Source organism: Platichthys flesus, chromosome 17 (assembly GCF_949316205.1).
Source record: "Platichthys flesus chromosome 17, fPlaFle2.1, whole genome shotgun sequence".
NCBI lineage: Eukaryota > Metazoa > Chordata > Actinopteri > Pleuronectiformes > Pleuronectidae > Platichthys > Platichthys flesus.
The window spans coordinates 20,998,361-21,020,974 of NC_084961.1; the positions used below are offsets into that span (position 1 = coordinate 20,998,361).

The 22,614-nt window shown below is 38.8% G+C and overlaps 1 protein-coding gene across 5 annotated transcripts; it reads right to left on the bottom strand.

Moving 5' to 3' along the window:
• Nucleotides 1-2,643: 2,643 nt before the first annotated feature.
• Nucleotides 2,644-10,412, bottom strand: thap7 (THAP domain containing 7). 5 transcript variants are annotated; one of them, XM_062410441.1, is made up of 7 exons: nt 10,179-10,412; nt 8,501-8,607; nt 7,942-8,021; nt 7,811-7,863; nt 5,179-5,316; nt 4,938-5,048; nt 2,644-4,090 (listed from the first exon to the last, which is right to left on the bottom strand). In XM_062410441.1, exons 4-7 carry the CDS (start codon nt 7,840-7,842, stop codon nt 2,722-2,724), a joined length of 1,650 nt encoding a protein of 549 aa, XP_062266425.1. In that variant the 5' UTR covers nt 7,843-7,863; nt 7,942-8,021; nt 8,501-8,607; nt 10,179-10,412; the 3' UTR covers nt 2,644-2,721. The 5 variants fall into 5 exon arrangements, with proteins under 5 accessions (XP_062266425.1, XP_062266420.1, XP_062266423.1 ...); XM_062410436.1 differs by lacking the exon at nt 7,811-7,863 and having other exon boundaries at nt 8,471-8,607; nt 10,179-10,252; nt 10,325-10,394; XM_062410439.1 differs by lacking the exon at nt 7,811-7,863 and having other exon boundaries at nt 10,179-10,411.
• Nucleotides 10,413-22,614: the final 12,202 nt, after the last annotated feature.

Below are 22,614 nucleotides of genomic sequence, written 5' to 3' on the forward strand. Positions count from 1 at the left end.
GTGGAAAGTCAATTTTTCAGGAAAAGTTTAACTCCAAGATAAAAAAAAAAAAAAAAAAAAAAAACACGTGACGCGTTTGGATCCTCCACTGGAGCTCCGCTCACATTCACCAGGCAACTCATTCCACATCTGGAAACCTTTAGTAAGAATTGGACACTATTGTTTTACGCAATAACAGCATGCAAGTTTAGGCTGGTATTCTACTTTTTTTTTAACCCTATTTAACCTTTTGACTACCGGCTGCTAATGTAATCCCCAATGACATTAGGACAGCAGAACGTCTATACATCAAACTAAATACACATAAACTTTGGCTATACCTTGAATAAAAAATATATTAATATATTAAGTTGAAACAAGAAATTTAGTAGCACTTAAATGACACTTACTTATAGCACTTTGTAGTTTGGTTGCCTTGAAGAAAAGTGTACTTTCTTGATTCTTGTTGTTCTAGGTTTGTATTAAGTTGAATGCACTTATTGTAAGTCGCTTTGGATAAAAGCGTCAGCTAAATGAAATGTAATGTAATATGACACAAGATACTTGTGATACTGCAGCTTTAAACACAAACCGATTCAGACTTCATGTGAGACCTTCAGAGTGTGGGAAATGCCAGTTGGAAAGGAGTTTTTTTTTTACACTTAAAATGGAGGGAGAGACAGTGAGGGAGAAGGAAACTGGCGTGACCACATTCTTTCTATTCAGTTTATGACCTTAAACAGTCATTGGGGTAGGTGCAGAAGTTAGGGGAAAGCTTAAAGTTGTTTCAAAGTAACCACAATCATTTATCTAAGGAAAAAAACTTGCACACGCACACCTCAAACAGATCTGCAGTGTAAACTCAAAAGAGAGTATGTAGGTAACCGTCGACAGCAGCTGACGTCCTCAGGGTGAAGGGTGTGTCATTGCAATGATCAGGGTCCCACCTCCCTATCCCTACTTCTCTTCCAGGAACTTGAATATCTGAGTGGGAGGAGTTGATGCCACACCCAATTGAAGAAGCCACAGTGAATTGTTTCAGTATGAGAACATCATCGTTTCCCACTGTTTCATCCTCTGTGACACTGCACTGAGCTGTTTACAGATGTTTTGCATTAATACACAGACATGAATATATAAAAGCAACACACATTAAACTTTCAGTAAACATTCCTACCATAAAACATAATGCTCCCAAAGAAAATACCTAAAAAAAAGTTTCAAAATTTAGGGAACTATTAGAAACAATGTATGTGGGTGTATACAAACAAGTATGCAGGGGTTATTGTTAGACCCTAGCTGCCAGGTCAACACCGAAGTCACGAGTAACTCTTGATTTCCCCATTTAATTATTGAAAATTATGCACCTCTCTAGCAGCTGATATGTTTGATTCATTATGCTCCAACATGTCCTAACTAGTGTCCAGACTGTGAAAACTGAACCACCTCATGTATGGGGCCACTCACGTGGTTATGGAGAAGGGACAGTATACCTTTGTTCTCAAGTGGGTTGTGATAATGATGCCAGAAAACACAGATCAACCTTTTAGTATTTTGTTTCTTATCCTGTCCTCAGTATTAACATATTTAGTTGCTCACGTTTGTTTAATTTCTGTTATTAGGGGATTGTAGTTTGCATTTAAAACTGAATGTATGAATCCAGTCCAGCAGTCACCACCTTGACTCCAGACAGATCTGTCTGTCTCTCTCTTAATTGTATTTCAATAGGCTTTAATGGCATGACATGACACAAATGTGTTGCTAAAGAACAATTACATCATCATATTATATTATTACTACAATAATGTATAGATATATACTCTAGAGACAAACTGAACCGAGAATCACCTGCATGTTATGCATGCGTGAAAGGCAACCTCCAGAGAAATTTCTGACCCGATTCTCCAGACATTCTTCAGAGGACAGGTGACATGTAGTTAAGTGATTACAATATATGTGGGGTCAGAGGTAGGGATACAAAGAGACAGAAGTGTTCAGTGCATAATGGGACTTCCCCCAGCAGTATAGGACTATAGCAGCTAAGGGCAAACTTGAGCCAGCCCTGACTATCAGCTTTATCAGATGTAGAGAGTGTGCCTCCCTAATACAAAGTGAGAGCTGGTTCCACAGGAGAGGAGCCTGGTTGCTGAGAGGTACCAGGCTGTTGTAAATGGGCATGTTCTGCTTAACTAGTCAAGCGTCACTGGATTTCAAATGAACAGGTGAACATCTCTTTGTGGCTTCAGAGCTCTGCAGACTGTTCTTTACCTGATGCAGCTCAATTACCACAGGTCACTCCTGCTGTTTCAGATAGAAAGCTGCAACCGGCATTACCAAAGGTAAACAGTACATTCCAAATACGCATGTTCACAATGGGCACTGCACTGGTTAAAGGAAAATAAAGGAAGGGAAAAGCAGGTGCTAAAGCTGTTCACTTGTTATGTGTTAAAATTGTTAGAGAATTGGTTTGAGATTGTTGATAAAAAAGAGTTTACAGAGGGAAGAAAAAGGAAACTTGAAAGCACATCTTTGAAACATAAAAAAAAAAAGTGTATTTCCTGAATAAATCAAATAGGTTATATACAAATTGCTGCACAAGGTGTGTCATATATTTAATCTAAATATAAATTAGGTTTACACCTCATTCAACATGTTCGACTCTGCTAGCAGAAAAGACAAGCACAGGTCCTTTTATTATTTACTCTGTAATTACAATTTTTTTTTTTCATTCAGAACATGCTGTCAATTTATAAACTCGCTGCTCAGCTGAAGATGAAATCCCTCCAGGTGTTCTTTAAGTTTCTCCCTCACATCTTCTCTCCTTTCTAACATTGCACTGTTGATAACAGAATGCTGGTCACTGTGTTCATAGTCACAGGCTGTTTCAACTCTTCCCACACCACCACTGTTCCTTGTCGTGTATCCTAAGTATCTTTTAAGATCCACTTCTGACACGAATATAGTCTTTGCTTCCTCAGCGACCCCTTCTGTCGTGAGAAAGCTTTGTAATCTCTCTTTAGCAGGAGCAGGGACCACAATGACCTGGCCCTCAGTACTGTCCGGAATCCAAAACAGCTGGTGCTGCAGGTCCATAGCTTCGGAATTCCCTTCATATACATCAGACATGAACAGCTTCTGCTGAGAGTGTAGAAACTGTGAACTCTGATGGTGAGTAGCAGGCACAGACACACAAGCAGGGATTACATGTTGAAGGCATGGAGTTTGGACCAGGACTTGGGAATGTGCAATACCTGGATCATTAGTTTCTACCGTTTTTTCAAGCTGTCTTTCCAGCCTTAATTTCTGTATACCTTTGGCATTTTTGGCTCTGCCACATCTACTGGTTTTAACACTTCTTTGAATCCTCTCTGAGTCTTCATGCACTGTGGACTCGACATCTTTCTCAGTCTTTGAAAGTGTGAATGCTACCTGACCACCAACCTGAACCTGCCCTCTCCCACAGTAAAAACAGTATCCCTTCTCCTCCTCAGACCAGCTGTTAGTGTCTGGAAGAAAAGGACTGGCACACTCCATGGGATCAACACATTTGTCCTCAAACAACTCTGTCTCCTCTGATTTAGCATCAGTCTCACTCTCACCTTGGTTACAACATTCTTTCTCTCGTCTCTTCTTTCCCCCTAGTGTCCCTTTCTGTTTACTACCATCTTGTGAAACCAGAGTTGTGTTCTTCAACCGTCTATCCCGGAGCCTCAGCACAGTGCTCCGCAAACGGTTCTCCCTGCGCCTGGCTGCATGCAGCAGTCGCAATGCCTTCTCTAGGTAGTCAACAGCCTGATCATACCGTCTCCTCCACAGCAGGGGGCAGTGCTGAGCATAGCTGTGCTCTTTTGCCAAGTAAAAGCCTGGAGGAGGGGGCAGGCGCCTCATGTAACGTGATGGGGAGATGGAACGTGACTCTGGTAGTGGTGAAAAAGCATGTTCTTGCTGTGAGAGCTCCTCCAACCCTGATGGCTCTTGGAAATATGCGGGGTTCTTTTCATTAGTCTCATCACATGCTTCTGCTGACCTCTGGACTGTGACTTTTTCTGAAGAAGGATACTGATCTGTGTCGTGCGGAGTGACCTCATAGTTACTTGAGCAGGGACTCTGCCTAGAGACAAAACAAAACAGTTACTTTCCCATTGTCACAACTTACGCCTGGGGGAAAAAAGCGAATAGTTAACAGACAAAAAAATAAACCAGAACATTATATCTTCGGTGCCCTTATCAGCTCTAAAGCTGATGCTGTACAGTACTGCACTTGTTATTGTTGTGTTTCTTCTGCACTGGGTCTTGTAAGTTATACTCAACATAGTTAATTACTATTAGGTCAGCAACAGTACAACATTAGGGAACAGCAGTGACACATTTGCCCTGTCCTAATTCACCCGTTAGCCCAACCCCTTCGTTTTGCGCGTGAAAAAAAAACTTCCCTGCTCATGGCGTAACATTTTTAGAGCGGGTGAGTCTATGGACACGAACAAAGACAGAATGTTGGATAAATAAGACCGATGTAAACACACTGACTGACTTTGTATTTTATAAATAGATCAATCTTGCAGTTGTCAGATGTGTCACTATCACAATGTTGGTTGATAACAGTTGTTAATATAATAACTTTAGGTGATATTGTAAATATAATACTTGAGTTGATATTGTAACTGAAATAAAATTGGTTGGCTGCTGATGACGTAGCGAGTGGTGTCCCAATTCCTATAGGGGGATTTTCTAGCCTCTCCCTTGTGGCTCTGTTTGGATAGGGACCCTACCAGCGAAGGGCATGTCATATCTGGGGCAAAGGCAAGGGATAGGATTTGGCACAGGGTTAACATAGGGCATAATTTTCAAGGCTCAGAATATTTTATATTCTCTGTTGAGTGAACACACAAGGATGGTATTCCCAGAATTAACTCTTGAGTAAAAATTAGAAAATGTCACTCTGTACAAACTATTTTTACCTGACAAGGATGTCTTCTTGTTTCTGCACTGCTCCTGCCTTGTTGCATTTTGTTTTTGAAGAGGAATCAAAAACTGTAGGAAGCGCATCTTCTTTTAGTCTTCGGACTCCACTGTGAGTGAAAAGGCCAAACACATTTCAGGAAGCAATTTTAACACTGTCTACACTAGACAAACTAAGATTAAGAGTTAAATGATTGATGGTTTCTATGATATCTTAATGTCCTGACTGAGTTTACAGACCTGCATCCGGTCAGCTCAAAGCTCTCTGGGCTGAAGTGTTTGGAACAGAAGTAGAAAAAGTCAGTCTGAGGATCCCAGGAGCCTGCACGGTGGGAGTTGGTGATCCAGAGGTTCCTCCGAGTGGCACCTTTTGGTAATCTGGCCATCAAAAAACTAATTATTATTGATCATAATATAATATTATCTTAATCTTATCATTGCATTTGTCACTTTATTACTCAAGTTCATGTGAAATTGGGAGACATTTAAGATCAATATAGAAACTTCACACTGCAAGCATTGTAGTTTGAACAGTTGAGCATCTTCGTTGGTGATCTTGTTGGCAGAAAATAACCACAAGTCGAATCCCAAGTTTGAGAAAGAATTTAGTACATTGGCTAGGTAGGCACCCAGGCAAGAGGACTCCAAAGGCCAAATGCAGAATCCTTAATGAGTTAAAAGAAACCCTTGAGTAACAGCTTAAAGGAATCATTGGAGCAGCAGTATTCAGGAGTTAACCGTATGCAAAACATTGAAAAGTCCTGCCATGGACAACACTGAGTAAGCCACTGTTCTCAAAAAACCTTTGTACCCTGACACTCCACAAAACTGCATGGGAAACAGTCATTGGACTGATAAAACTTAATTACAACATTTTGGGGAAGAACACAAAACACTGTTTAGTGTAAAAAGGCAATGATGACAAACAGACACTCAAGAACGTGGGGGGGGGGGGGAGAATCAGGACATAGGCCTGCTTTGCTGCCTTGGGCCTGACAGCTCATTAAGGGGGGAATTAATTCAACTTAATTTGAAGGGGACATATTATGAAAATTCCACTTTTGTAGTGCTTCTACACGTTAATTTGGGTATCTGGAATGTCTACCGTTCCAAAAACTCTGGAAAAAAACAACTACCGTGATTTGTTGTGGTTCCTCTATGTCAGAAACGATACGCTATAGTGCGTTGAATGGGATTACGACCCCGAATTGACGTCACAGTCTGTCTACATGGCATAGCCAGGAGGGCTGCTTTAGACAGGGAAAAAATAGTGCTGTTTTAAATTATCCTTGTGGTATTTTGACCAATTTTTTTTACAGATATTTCATTTAGACCTCAAGGAACCATTTCAACTTGGGGTAAAATGAGCATAATATGTCCCCTTTAAGTTTATTAAGGCATGCTACAGGATAATGTCCGGGTGGTTGTCCCTGTCCCCAAACTGAAGCTTAGTAGTGATTGGGTGATGCAGCAGGAAAATTACTGTAAAATCGTGGTAAAGCAGTTACAGAATGGCAAAAAACAAAACAATAATCAGCCTTCTGTGATGGTCTAGCTAAGGCTCTGACCATAACTCAATAGAGAGTGGAATAACTTCAAGTGAGCCATTCCCACCAGACATCCTCATAGGGCTGAGCAAAAGTTTGGTATGGAAGAATGGTCACAAATTCCTCCTGAACATTGTGCAGGTCTGATCTGCAGCTACCAGATCACCTGCGTGAGGTTATTGCTGCCAAAGGGGGTTCCAACAGCTATTAAATCCAAGGGTTCATTTCAGATTAGTTTATTGTTTAAATGTAAAATATCAAGCCTCACTTACATTTCTATGTCATAAAGGTTTTGTTATAAAATCTTAAAGGGATAGTTCACCCAGAAATGAAAATTCACTTATCTATTAAACCCTATGTCGATGGGGGATGGGTGAAGTGTTTGAGACCACAAAAACACTTTTGGAGTTTCAGGGGTAAACAGTGTAACTGATTAGTGACCTCAAAGTCTAAAGGTCCACCAGAAGTGTCTGAGTTAGCTTAGCATTTCCGACGGTCCCTGGAGGCACCTCGTCGGAAGATATCAGCGTACATTTAGGATAAAAATATGGTATACGATTCGACTATGATTGTCAGGGCTTGAAGTTATGTATTTTCCGTTGTTTTATTCCGTCTGAAGGACTCACCATTGACTTCAATTGTATTGTTTTGCTTTCCAGGGTAGCATGTCCTTTGTGCACGAGCATTTGAAGAGGAGGCACGTTGGACATCGTAACATAGATGATGCAGACTCACCTCGGTAAGATAGCCTGTTATCGAGCCTGCTGTATAAACAGAGTTATCTTGGCAACTCCTTCAATGCCTGTGTGCAGGATTCTAGAATCCATAAAAAAAATATGGTTTGAATGTTGATATTTTTTCAACGAGTTTAAAAGCGCAATGTTATCCTATTGCCTGACAAACGTCTTTTTTAATCACAATTATGCAGTCCGAAGAAGACTGTAGTTTTGTTTGTTGATGTTTTAATTGCTGCTACTTTCCCTGTCCTTTTGTTCATAGAAAAAGTGGATACCTGATTTTGAATTAATTTTGCCTATCCTTGGTTTTTCTAAATGGACAAAAACTTAAATTGTCTTTATTTTTGTATCAATAGTAGCTGAATATGCAGCAGAGTTTATTGAAAGACATTTTTGGATGAAGTATCTGTCTTTATTGTCTTTATTTTCAGTCATCACAAGCCGCAAACAACCTCAAGCAAAATGTAAAAGCTAAATAAGAGCCAAGGAGTATTTGTGTGATTCATAATCCGATTAGTAGATTAAGCGTTTCAATAATCTATAGATTAATCGACTATCAGGATAGTTGTTAGTTGTAGCCCTACTTACGACCTGCAACTGCATGCTCCATCACCCCTCATCTGAATCCTCCAGAGGCTGCGCTGTGTATGTGTGAAAGAAAACCTCTGTAGAAAGTCTCCTTAGTCCCTGATGTTTTACAAAATGTGGAAAATTCTCACCTGTGAAAGGTGATCCCAGCATTACGAGTTTCAGGGTTGTCCCGGGATTTGCAGCCACCTGCTGAACAATGTCTTGGCATCTGAAAGTGACAGTGTAGAGTGTAAAGAATGTGACTTTGCATTTTGATGTGTTTGACATGTAGTTGATCACAAAATATAAGAATAATTCAGTCTGAATGTTTGTGGCTCTTTGATAATAGTGTCTAATATTTCTACCTGCTCAAGTTAGTAAATTGAGTGGGCCGAACATTAGAATCACGTCTTACAATAATGTAGTCCAGTTCAATATCACAGCAAACTACAACCAAAATGGGTCATTATATGTCAAATTGTCACACCTTTGGGCCACAAAGATCCTGAAATTCACCATTCTGATTAGGTCATAAATTAATCCTATGACCCTGCTGTGGAGATCATAGGATTTTGTTTGCAGCACATTGTCAATGGCATTGACTCTTATCACCACAAACTCTTATGGCATTTTCGTCTGTGTACTGAGCATAATTACTATCTCAAATGAATGCAATACCTTTCTATACATTCACAAATGTGTCACCACCTGATGGAGTCGTTGGCTTGTTCATTGATTGTGTGGTAAGAGGTAGGTTAGAGATGGTCTTGGTCTGACTGCGGCTGACTTTATCCGTCGACGTGATCTGCCAGTGGCTGCAGTTTAAAAAGACAGTCATTAATTCTGACACTTTCTACTTCTTATGGCATGTCAAGTGATCCAACAATGAAGACTGATCAAAGCTTTTCTCAGTTATAAACACTTGTAAACAACAGGTTCATAGGGGAAAAGACAGGAGAAGAGGGAGCACCGATACCGAACACAAAGCAGTAAAATAAAGACACAAAACATAATTTTCCGATTTTTTTCACAGCAGTTATTTTCTAAAGCAGAGGAAACAACTAGCTGGAAGGTTTTGAGTAAATACAGACATGAATTCAGCCCAGTGCAGCTTGTCTGCTCTAAGTGACAGAGACTATGGCAGTGACAGACAGACATCCGGTGACCCAGACAGCTCCCTCAAACAGAGGCACAGCCAGAATTAACTTTACAATATCATCTTGACAAATCACTTTCACTGTGACTACCAAGGATTTTTGTTCAAGGTATATCATTCAAACTAGTCAAAACACTATCTTTCAAGATCTGAAATTACATAGAAAGATTCAAACTACTTTTGTCATTCATGTGTGTGTATAATTTCTCATTACATATATCTGCAATTCAATGGAATTATATTATTAAATCTTATTATATTATATTATTTAACTCCAGTTTCAGATATCTCCAATTTATTGCGACAAGTCTTATGAAATGACCAAACTTAAAGTTACTTAAAATTGTGTTTGAACTAGTCAGTGTGGTGCTTCAGATATCATGAACTTGAATTAGGACATCTTGAATCTGGCTTATGACTAGTCAGAATAACGTTTTTAGATGTCTGAATCTGGAATTACCATAACTAAGTTGCAGTTGTCTGTTATACATTAGAAACAGCATTGTGCAAGAAGTTGCCCTTGAATAAACAGCTGGGAAGGGTAAAATGTAGCTTTTGTCTTTTTATCTGATGAATTATGGATATCTATGTTTCAGTAATATATGCCACTTGATTTAGAGCATTCAGAAAAACATTTTCATTACAAAACCTGTCTCTTTTTTTGACATGAAAATGTTTCCTTGTTTATGAATTATATTTATTTTCTCAATGAGTAGCAATGTGAATGCTATAATGTATTTTAATGTATAATGTCATTTCAATTTAAAAAAAGAAAAGCCAGAAATATAAATCTAAAGGGTCAGAACACAACCTACAAGAGCATTTCTTATTTTACACCACCAACTGTCTTTAGAGCTGAACACGTAAACTAAAGTGTACAGTGGCCATACATTAGTGTGCTGCGCACAGCTGCATACAGTGGAACGCAACCGAAGTCACGAATGAAATTTTATTTGCGTCCTGAAAGTCGGAGGAGAGCGGCTCAGAAACAGGCTGTTCCCGTAGTTGGTTATACCAGCTGAGCCTCGTCACGTATGAAACTTAGCAGCTCTCGCGGGACGGGACCACAGGCAACGTTATCATAAACTAAACCCTACGCCGTCCTGCTAATACCCGACTTTACCACGTCAAACAAAGGACACCATTAAGTAACTGATGATATTATATATACATAAATTAAAAGTAATATTACTTCAACCTCACGAAGATGGCAGATCTATCCTCACTCACCTTTACCCCCTTTGCAGTTCCTCTTCGTCTTTATTCCTCTTCTTCCTCTAATGGCGAATTGCAGCGGCCCCAAGCTGCAGCGTAAGACTGCTACAATTGTCTGTGAATTTTTTTTTAAATTCATGTGTTGAAACCTTTTCTCTTACCATTTTTATGTACACGTTCACAGGCTCAATTTGACTCGTGCTGCGGTCGAACAGATTATTTTGCTTATTAAGATTTTGAGTGAGATGACCCGGAAGTATTTCAGCGGAAGCCATAACAAAGCTGTTCAAATTCTTTACAAAAACTTTATTGAAAAAGATTAAATAACAAACATCATTGCGTATACATTATGACATCAGGCGTTATTTTGATACAATTGCAGCACATACACACAAAGACTGTCAGGTGCCAGGGGTGCATCTCACCACTTAAGGAAATAAGTCTGTTAATAATGACCAAACACATAGTAAATTCCCCTCTTATTCCTAATTTCTGTAAATGTGATGCCATTTTGATACAGTTCTTGATAGAAAAGTCCGTTTCACGTTTTGGTTTGGAGTGCATCCATATCTTCTTGTGAAAGTAGAATTTTCCCAATAATAAAATCAATTCTGCAAAGAAAATTATATATCTCACCATCTCATTACTGTCGAAACATAGACACATTTAGTCTTCCTGTAGAACCTGAAAAATAATTGTTTCTTCAGTTTTTCGACTTATATAATTCTAAACCTCCATCCAAAACATAATTGTGTATTAATTGTGTTTCATATACAAGTTCAAAGAGGGTGCAATCATATTTTATATTAATTATAAATATCTGTAATTACTTTTGCTAGGTATATTTTATGTAACATTTTGAAAGTAACCTATTGGAAAATAATTCAATGTATGTTAATAACTTCTTTTTTTTTAAATAACATTAGACATTTCTAAGCAATAGGATATGTAAATGGTTCTGGATATCCCTTCAGCTAACCATTTATAATATATATATTAATCTCATGTTAAACTTTTTAGTTACATTCTCAACTGTGGGCTTGATGTTCAATCATTCAATCAAATTGGATTTGTACACCCCATATTCACAAATAACACTTTGCCTCATAGGGTTTTACACAATGTAAATGCTCTTCCCCATGCCTTGGAGAGAGCATCCACAAGCCAGGGTTTTCCCACGGCTGGCCTGTTAACAGACGATGTACACACAGGAACCAAGACCTGCCCATAAACTCTGGAGCTATCAGGGTCACTGACTGCCATTCCTCCCACACTCAATCCAGAAGCTGGCTGATCAATGGAATAGGTACAAAGGCAAAGTAAAGGAGGGCTCTGGGTCAAGGCCAGTGCATATTTGTCAAGAAATGGCCATATAAAAAGCAGGAAAACCACAAATGTAAACCATGGATTAAATGTAGGATTTGGAGAAACATATTGATCATATATGGTACTGCAGGGGTGACAATTTACATTATTGGGAGAAGCCGACATTAGGACTTGCTAATTGTGGGAACAGTTGGCCTTCGGTGTAATGTGCCTTGAGATAATGTATGTAATGTTTGAGTGCCATTAATATACAAATTATTTGAAATGAAAACTGTGTCTAGGAGTGACATGAGACATGAGTCAATATCTGTCCTTCCTCCTGTTCTCTATCCCCTGTCCACCTGTCTCTGCTGCGGCCCGAAGGCTGTGCTCAAACTATTGGTAAATGATTTTGTATTTATATAGCACTTTACAGTACAGTTTTACATTCACCCATTCACACACACATTCATACAGTGCATCTATTCGCAGACCTTTGTTATTCTGTGGGGGGCCATTCGGGGTTCAGCATATTGCCCAAGGACACTTCGGCATGCAGATGGGTCAGACTGGGGATCGAGATGCCGACCTTCAGGTTTGAGGACGACCACTCTACCCCTCAGCCACAGCCGCCCGTCTGAGCATTGGGGCTCAGACTCTTAAGCCACCCCGTTAAAGTCTTCTCCAGAGTCTTGGAATGGAGGCTCCAATCGATAGAAAAAGTTAAAGCTGGCTGTGTCACTGATATTGGCACCCTTTGCTGTAAATCAGTATAGAAAAAAATTAGGACTCACCTGTGGTATATCACAAATGAGAATTTAAAATTATATGTTAACACGGTAAACAGGATGGAAGATTTTAGCTTTATCTTAAATGAGGTTAGTATTCCAGCATTTCCACTAGGAGTGTTTGTGTGTGTGTGTGTGATTGTGTCTGTCACACAAACAGACTATCATATATTGGATCTTGAAACGGGATCGTTCCGGTCACTTTAACCCTGATAACCTGGCTGTGTTGGACACATTACGTCTCCTGGTTTGTGTGGCAGATGAAAAGCATGCAATAGACATGTGCGTAACGGCTGTGACGACATCCGAATCCGCACGTATACTTGACTCAATCGCATCACCCACCCCAAGGATTTTTTTCTTCCAATTTTGAATATTTTTGTCTTGTATGTGAATACATGATTTCGGTAGAAACAGGGAAAGACACTGGAAAAGAAATAGGAGTTTGTGCAGGATGTTCAATTTAAGGGAACTAATTCTGACGATCAGAGAGAGTGAGGGGGAGCAAATTCCAGTGATTCAAGGCAGATCAATTTCCATAGCCTTAAGGCTGTAAGGATGCGTAAAATATAATCTATTCATTGAATTGGGTCTGTTAAATAAAGTAAGAGATCATCGGCTTAAAGAGATACTCAATGTTCCATCCAACTCTATGTCAAAATTGTAGAGAGCAGGTGGACCAAAATGCAGGAGCGAGTCAGGAGGCAGGTTCAATTAAAAAAATTAAAAAATGACGGGCAGTCCCGGCAGGAAACAAAACAGGCAAACTGAAACTGTCCATGGAAAAACAAGGTAGGATAAGGGACTTGAGATGAAACACACAAAGTTAGGAAGTAAATAGAACAGAAAAAAACAATGAACGGAACTTCACTGTGGTGCCCTCTGGGAGGCACTACAGGTCTTTCCAAACACTCACTGCCAGGTTCAAGAAAAGTTTCTATCCAAGTAGAATTAGAGAACTAAATTCTGCGCAAAATTTTAAATCTTGATTAAATCGCCTTAAACGCATATTTGGTTACGCCTCAAATGTGTTTTTCTTCTCCCTAATATTCTTGTTGCGCCCTGTTATATAAACAGCAAGAATATATTTTAACAATCAACTATTTGCACTTCAAGTCTTTTTACATTGGTTGCTTTGCAAATTGTTACGCTTAAATGTGGAGGTTATTGGATTTGAACAGCATATGCCTACGTTCATATACAATTTGAATAATTAGGTTGGTAATAGATAATTATAGTCCTGTGTGTGGATCATATAGTTTTGATTAAAGGTGTGGGTGGGCGCACACATTTTTCCGTTTTTAAATTGGGCGGCGACATTCTTAAGTTTGGAAACCACTGCTCTAGCACAACCAAAATTTGGAGGAGAGGAGAGATGTGTGGGAAAAAGCGGAGAGAAGAGAGGGGTAGGAGAGGGGGAGAGAGAGACCAGGAACAGTTGTGTACCATCAGGTTTCAGCTCTGACAGAGTTGTTATAATGAAAACAATAAGAGGGATAATTATGGATGTTAAGATGTTATGAATGATAGCAGCAATAATTCATATAATAATAATATCTATTTTATTATTATAAATTATTATAATTATTAATAATAATAATGTGATAATAATATAAATAGTTGTTGTCTGAATCCTGCAGCTCTGGGGTCAGAGATACCTACAAGGAGATATATATATAGAGAGAGTGAGAGCGAGAGAGATAAAGAGAGACTATAGGAGGGAAAAAAGTTTGTGACATATAGTAAAATAAATAAATGTGGAAAGAAAGAACGTAGAGAAAGAAAAAACAGTGGTCAGTGCATGATGGGAGATCCCCCAGCAGTCTTGACCTATAGCAGCATAACTAAGGGATGGTTCTGGACAAACCTGATCAAGCCCTTACCATAGGCTTTATCAAAAAGGAAGGTTTTACGTTTAACCTTAAATGTAGAGATGGTGTCTGCCTTCCGAGCCCAGACTGGGGGCTGGTTTCACAGGAGAGGAGCCTGCTAGCTGAAGGCTCTACCTCCCTTTCTACTCTTATAGATTCTTGGAATTACCAGAGCGCCTGTGTTTGGGTGCAAAGTGCTCTATAGGGACAATACAATGCTATCAGCTCTTTAATATATGAAGGGGCTGGATTGTCAAGGGCTTCATATGTGAGGAGCAGGATCTTGAATTATATTCAGATTTTACATGGAGCCAATGCAGAGAAGCTAAGATAGGAGTGATATGATCACTCCTTCTAGTTCCTTGAGACGTGTATCAGAAATGTGACAGTCAACATGCTGTTGCATATTTCAAAGAGATGTTTTTGGCCCCTGTTGTGCAATAATGCTTAAAAAGTGATACCATAGAATGGTGTGCCCTTAGGCATTCAATACATTTGGTTATCAAAATAAAATATAAACAATAATCTTTAAAATATTAATATTAAATCATAACTTGAATTGGTTAAAGTTATCTCGGGGCACCAAACTTCAAAGGAAGGGAAAAGATATCCTATTTATTGATTAAGATCAGTCTCATTTAGATCTAGTTCAATTAGAAATCTCAATATTTACTATTAAAGATATATAATGAACAGTGAAGGTCATGGAGTTCTTGACAGTGTAAAGGCTGGCAAAATTCACTTGTGCAACATTAATGAAAGAACACTGGTAAAAGAAAACATTTATTATGAGTATAATAAAGTATAAAAACACAAATTACTAACAATGGACTAGCTAAACAAAGATACACTCCTGATCAAAATCTTAAGACCAGTTAAAAAATTGCATGAATTTGCATTTTGCACTGTTGGATCTTAGGAAGGTTCTAAGTAGAGCTTAAAAATGCAAAAAGAAGAAATGAGAACAAGAGACCAAAAGTTGTGAGCAGGCAATTTATTGAAAACAACAATTTAACTCAAATAGGCTGTTCATCAGCTGATCAAAAGTTTAAGACCACAGCCTTTAAAAGCCAAAATCTGTGCACAAATTTGGATTCCATGTCATTTCCTGTCAAGTAATCACACTGTGAAGATCTCTTGATGGCAAAGGCAGAAAAGCTCACCGTCTTTGAACGTGATAGGATTTTTGAACTGCATAAACAAGGCCTCTCACAACGTGTCATCGCTGCTGAGATCCTCAGGGTTATGGAACAAAAAAATCAAGTGGTAGACCCCAAAAAATCTCACCGGTGCTGAGCCGGAGGATCCGAATGACTGTCCGTCAAGACACGGGACGATCCTCGTCCCAAATTAAGGCCATTACTGGTGCTAACTGCAGCCCAATAACCATCAGACGGCATCTGCGAAGGAAGGGCTTCAAAAACAAGAAACGTCTTCAAAGGCCACGTCTCCTTCAACGCCACAAAATTGCCCGTTTAGACTTTGCAAGGGAGCACCAAACATGGGACATTCAAAGGTGGAAGAAAGTTTTATTCTCTGACAAGAAAAAATTTAACCTTGATGGTCCTGATGGCTTCCAACGTTACTGGCATGACAAGGAGATGCCACCTGAGATGTTTTCTACGCGGCACAGTGGAGGGGGCGCCATCATGATCTGGGGTGCTTTTTCCTTCAATGGAACAATGGAGCTCCAGGTTGTGCAGGGGCATCAAACAGCAGCTGGCTATGTGGAGATGTTGCAGCGGGCATCCCTCATGACTGAGGGCCCTCGTCTGTGTTGGTAACGACTGGGTTTTTCAGCAGGACAAACGCTCCAATTCACAACACCCGTCTGACCAAGACTTTTTTCAAGGAGAATAACATCACTCTTTTGGACCATCCTGCGTGTTCCCCTGATCTTAATCTAATTGAGAACATTTGGGGAGTGATGGCAAGGGAAGTTTACAAAAATGGACTTCAGTTCCAGACAGTGGATGCCCTTCGTGAAGCCATCTTCACCACTTGGCGCAACATTCGCAATAGCCTTTTGGAAACACTTGCATCAAGCATGCCAAAACGAATTTTTGAAGTGATCAACAATAATGGTGGAGCTACTCATTACTGAGTCAGTTTGACACTTTAATTTCTGTTTTAGGAGTTTTTTTTTTTTTTTTTTAGCTGTGGTCTTAAACTTTTGATCAGCTGATGAACAGCCTACTTCAGTTAAATTGTTGTTTTCAATAAATTGCCTGCTCACAACTTTTGGGCTCTTGTTCCCATTTCTTCTTTTTGCATTTTGAAACTCTACTTAGACCCTTCCTAAGATTCAAAAGTGCAAAATGCAAATTCATGCAATTTTTTAACTTGTCTTAAGATTTTGATCAGGAGTGTATGTATGTGAGTGTGGGTGTCTATGTAAATCAAGGTGTTCTTAAACACATTTTGAAAGCATGCTTTCAAAATGGTCGCTAAGCCCCCCTAAAGTTAACAGCCCCCCCTCCCCTCCCTTCTGTAACCACTCGCGCTGGCTCCACCACGCACATACAGTGCCTTGCATAAGTATTCACCCCCCTTGTACTTTTCTACATTTTGTCATGGTATAACCACAGATTAACATTTATTTCATCGTGATTTTATGTAATGGACCAAAACAAAACAGTCCATCATTTGGAAGTGGGGGAAAATATTAAATGGATTTCAAAATTATTTACAAATAAAAATCTGAAAAGTGTTGAGTGCATATGTATTCACCCCCTTTACTGTGAAATCCCTAAAAACAATCTGGTGCGACCAATTGCCTTCACAAGTCACATTTGCAAGTCACATACTTAGTAAATAGGGTCCACATGTCTGCAATTTAATCTCAGTATAAATACACCTGTTCTGTGAAGGACTGAGAGTTTGTTATAGATCATTTCTGAACAAACAGCATCATGAAGACCAAGGAGATCACCAAACAGGTCAGGGATAAAGTTGTGGAGAAATATGAAGCAAGGTTAGGTTATAAAAAAATATCCAGAGCTTTGAACATCTCACGGAGCACCATAAAATCCATCATCAGAAAATGGAAAGAATATGGCACAACCGCAAACCTACCAAGACAAGGCCGTCCACGCAAACTGAAAAGCCGGACAAGGAGAACATTTATCAGAGGAGCAACCAAGAGGCTCATTGTTACTCTGGAGGAGCAGCAGAGATCCACAGCTGAGGTGGGCGAATCTGTCTACAGGACAACTATTAGTGGTCTACTCCACAAATCTGGCCTTTATGGAAGGAGGGTGGCAAGAAGAAAGCCGTTGTTGAAAGGGAACCATAATAAATCCCATTGGAGTTTGCCACGTGGGAGTCACAGCCAGCTTGTGGAAGAAGGTGCTCTGGTCAGATGAGACCAAAATTGAACTTTTTGGCCTCAATGCCAAACGCTATGTGTGGCGGAATCCCAACACTGCCAATCGCCCTGAGCACACCATCCCAACAGTGAAACATGGTGGTGGTAGCATTATGCTGTGGGGATGCTTCTCTTCAAAAGCTACAGGCAAACTGGTCAGAACTGAGGGTAAGATGGATGGAGCTAAATACAGGGAAATCCTTGAAGAAAATCTGATGCAGTCTGCAAAAGATTTGAGACTGGGACGGAGGTTCCTCTTCCAGCAGGACAATGACCCTAAACATACAGCCAGAGCTACAAAGGAATGGTTTGGATCAAAGCTTGTTAATGTCTTAAAATGGTCCAGCCAAGGCACAGACCTAAATCCAATTGAGAATCTATGGCAAGACTTGAAAATTGAGGTTCACAGACAGTCGCAATCCAATCTGACTGAGCTTCAGCTTTTTTGCCAAGAAGAATGGACAAACATTTCCATCTCTAGATGTGCAAAGCTGGTAGAGACATACACCAAAAGACTTGCAGCTGTAATTGCAGCGAAAGGGGGTTCTACCAAGTATTGAGTCAGGGGGGTGAATACTTATGCACCTAACAGACGACAACTTTTTGTTCTCATTATTGTTTGTGTCACAATAAAATATATTTTGCACCTCCAAAGTACTATGCATGTTGTGTTGATCAAATGGGAAAAAGTTTATTTAAGTCTATTTGAATTCCAGTTAGTAACAGTACATAATGGGGAAAAGTCCAAGGGGGGTGAATACTTATGCAAGGCACTGTATATGAAGAAACGCCTTACGGCCTCTTCAAACAGCGCTCAAAACAGAATATACTTGAATATAGAAAACACAATATACAAAATATAATTCAACTGTACAAAACTTAAACTACACAACTTGGACAATATAAGAAAATATCAAACAACATAAATATTTAACTATACACACACACTTGCTGCATAGTGGCCCTTACAGGTACAGTCTTAATCTTGCAAGGTTTCTTAAATTATAAAACGCAATCTTTGGAACATTGTTCGTGTGTATATTAAAATCTAGTTCTGAGTCAAGTCTAACAAATGGTGCTGTATCCATTTCTGAAACCAGACTGAAATAGTTTTGTATTACTCAATTTATATAAAGTCATTGGTAACAAAGTAGTTGCATTTCTTTAATGTCACTGTCCGCTTATTAAATGTAGTTAACAGACTTATTTTTCTGGTAAAGTGCATAAAATTGATAGAAAAAAATCAAAAATACCATTCATTTAAGCATACTTTATCAGTGATTAATATTTCAGCCACAGAAATTGTATATTTGACACAGGTCTTGGTATAGGTGGTCGCACCGCATGATGAGTGGTTGCTCCAAATGATATGAAAACCTCCTATCGTTTACAAAGGTCAATAAACAACAAATTCCATACAAAATTTAACTTGAACCCGATTTTATTCAAATTTCATAGAATTTTCATGAACACAAACATTTCCTGTCTCTGTACGCTCTGGATGCAGCCCTCCAGTTCTCTCTCTGATAATTTTTCTCTTTCTCTGTCAACTCACTCGACTTGGCATATGGAATTGCTCCCTTCTGTTTATTTCTCTCATGTTATTTCATACCATTAATCAACAAGTTATTTTGAACTAATGATATATGAACATTTTAATAAATTAATTAATATGAATTTCGTCCACTAATGAAAAACACATAAGAGCAATATGCACTTCATGTTGCTTCATTTGTAGTTTTCCTTTTAAAATGTTTTGACATACCTTTCTCTTCTCTGAGCAAGGAGCTCCGCTCATGCTACAGAGTCAGAATTAACCTGATGCATATTTTGTCTGGATGTGGCATCAGTTATAAATAAATAATCTAAATAAATAAAAAAATGAATAATAAATTAATAATAACCTAGATAAAATTACATGTTACATGTTTGGGGTGGTTTTTATTCATGATATTGTACACAAATTTAAAATAAACCTTTGTTTCTGAAATACTGATTTTTTTAAAAGAATTAAGAGTTTGCTGCGAAGTTGTTTATTTTCATAAACATGAAAATAAAAGCTGGCTCAACTAAACATCTTGCTGAATTAATTAACTTACCCTTTAAGGCATCCAGTCAACTTTTTCAGGAATAGTTCATCTTAATCGCAAAGTTAAGTTCATTCAATAAAGTGAACTGTGAACGTTCAGAATGCTATTTAATTTAATTTAAAAACTGTGCAAAGCTGAGTATAGTGACAACATTTCATGTTTCAACACATTTTTCTAGCTATTAACATTTATTGCATAAGATAATATGCAAAATAGTCTTGAAACTGTGTTTTTACAATAAAAGAACATCGGTCAAGTTATAAAAGCAGAAATGCTGAAATATTAAAAGTTTAGTGCTAATCCTCTAGTGCTGTAGTTAAATGCACAAACTTTTAAGTAGCAGCTTATCTCTGAACATAGAATATACTACAATATTCTAAAAAAGAACAATTTGAGATCATCTGCATTGTGTTTTTACTGTGACTTTACAGGCCTTTTTCTTTTCATCAAAGGCCTTGTGTTGCATGTTCAAACAATGTAATGTGGTGTGCTCAACCAGACTCTCTCCCTGGCACTGATCCCGGAACCCCGTCCCCACTCTTTCACTCCTGCAGCGTACACTGCAGGTGTATTCCCTAATTAAGCATGTACTGTCAGTATACGAAACTTTTACTAACCTATGTTAGGCTACATATAGCTGTATTACTCTCATTGAACATTTACTCTGATTGAATATTTTAAGTACACCCCACATTTTAGTTGAACTGACTAAGGACAATGAGCTGAGACAGCTAACACCTCAAATAATTTTTTACAGTGCATTTTGCCTCCATGCCGAAACTTTGAAACAGCAAACAGGGGAAGCAATAAAAGACTTAGACCATATCCAGTTAGCAACCTCTGTTTCTCATATGAAGAGCGGGAGGTGTATGTTGGTCCTCACCACCTGCCGGCTGCTGAATTCTGTAAATCGGGTCTGTCCGGATAAAGCTCCTTTATCCTCTTTTTTCCTTGTTTGGGTGTTTTTGTAAAGAAATCAACGGATTTGCAGCAGTTCCACTTGTAGTCACCATATCTTTGCTGGTCAGCTCACAGCGGAAGTGACTCAGATGTACCTAAGAGGGTGTGGAGGGTCAAACAATCACAATGGATTTTCTGTGTAACGACAGGTGACAGTGAAAAACCTTTTCCACAGAGGCTTCCAGATTAATGAAATAAAAGGACCCTGTAAAACCTTAGGGGAAATTGAAGCTTGGTTTGGAGTTGGAGGGAGAGAGCCATGTCCAATAATAAAGGGGCAAGTTGTCAAGACAGGTACTTCCTGTAATTGTAAAGATTTGTCAAAAACTTACTTCTTACCTGAATCCAGATTATTTTAACCAGTGGCCACCATTTCAAGCCAAACGTCACTTTTCAATTCCAAACGTAAGCCGAGCTACACCACCCCTATATCTTCCAAACAACCCTCCTAGGAGGGTGATATTTATTATTTTAGCAATTTCTGTTAAAGGCTCAATGTGCAAGAACAAATATACACAAACCAGCTATTTATGCAACTTTATCTATTCAATGCAAAATATTCACATTAATATCAATTCATATTTATAGCATCTGTTAATGCACAATATTAAGCTTCTCATTTCAACAATATGTTGTGCAGAGGGGCTGCTACTGCCAGCACAAGGTTTTTGCATAGGCTATGCCTTGAATATGGCCATAAGGTGATAAAGTGAGAAGGTGATTTGAAGCGAGATTATTGATCCACTTCATCATTAACATTAAACCCGAAAGCGTTATTTGTGCTCGTGCGACATCACTGTTCCAGAAGAACCTTCAAATGAACAAATATTGTAAATCGTTGTGACGACTGAACAATCGTTTCTTCCTTATCCTTCTGTCTGTGTGGCCATATTCAAGGCAAAGCCATACAAAAACATTGTGCTGGAAAATGATGATGTCTAATCAGCTGATATAGATTCTATAGAGCTTTGTGTTGAACTGAGTGCAATTCTACATAGACCTACCCGACGGAACCAAACCATCCCATTACAAGCACAAATACTACAGATATGTGTGCTAGGTTTCTAAGGTGATTCACCACTTAATGCCATGATTCATGGTAGAGACCCATTGGTTAGCAGGATTCTTTAATATTCATGAATTAATTTGCATTGACCATTTATGGTAGGATGTGGGCATATAGAGGGCAGAGTATGAGGCAGATCCATGGACGCATGTTTAGTGTAATTTATAATGGGAACATGGCCTTTTATAAATCTAAAACTGCAATTTTTTTACAGAAGCCATTTTCGCCGTTTGTATGAATTCTACGCACTGATCTGTAAATGGCAAGAATTAGTTTGTGTTGTTATTGTTTATTTTTTCAGGCCATATTTGTGCTATACAATATAATCTGTCCTCCTAATACAGCCTTTAAAGTTTATTAAAACAACGTGAGGGACGTCGACTCTGTTCTAGTAAAGAACAGAGAGAGTAATACTCATCTTCTTTTAGATAAAATCACAGAACTCATTGTTTGCTGGCAGCCATGTGTTAAGCCTCCATTGTTTCTTAGTACCGGGTACTAAATCAAAAGTAATAGTGTATTCAATTAATTTTAAACACAGAAAAAATCGAATCAAGAGAAAACTCAAACTAAAGGTTGCATTAAAACCTCTGAAAAGTTTTATATTGCTCCACAAGTCCAGTTAGTTCCAACTAACCAGCCTAAGAAGACCCATTTGAATGCATTCAGGAAAAGTTTCCATTAATGGAAAAAAGAAAAAAAATATCCCTCTACACATCAGAAGTCAAAACGCATAAACATTTGGAAAATGTTTTACTCAGAACTAACTGGCAAATTATAATCTAAGCCAGGGGTTCTCAAACTTTGCAAGCTGGGCCCCCCCAAAGCTGGTTAGGGGTAGTTGGGGACCCCCCCCGCCTGCTGCAAGTGCAGGAAGGTATTACTAAGGAAGGAGTGAGTCTTTAAAAAGACTGTTATAAAGCAATGAATATCTACATTATAGAGGAAACAAGAGCAATCGCACAACCTCTGCAGGGTTTCGTCTCAGGGAGGGTGAGCGCTGA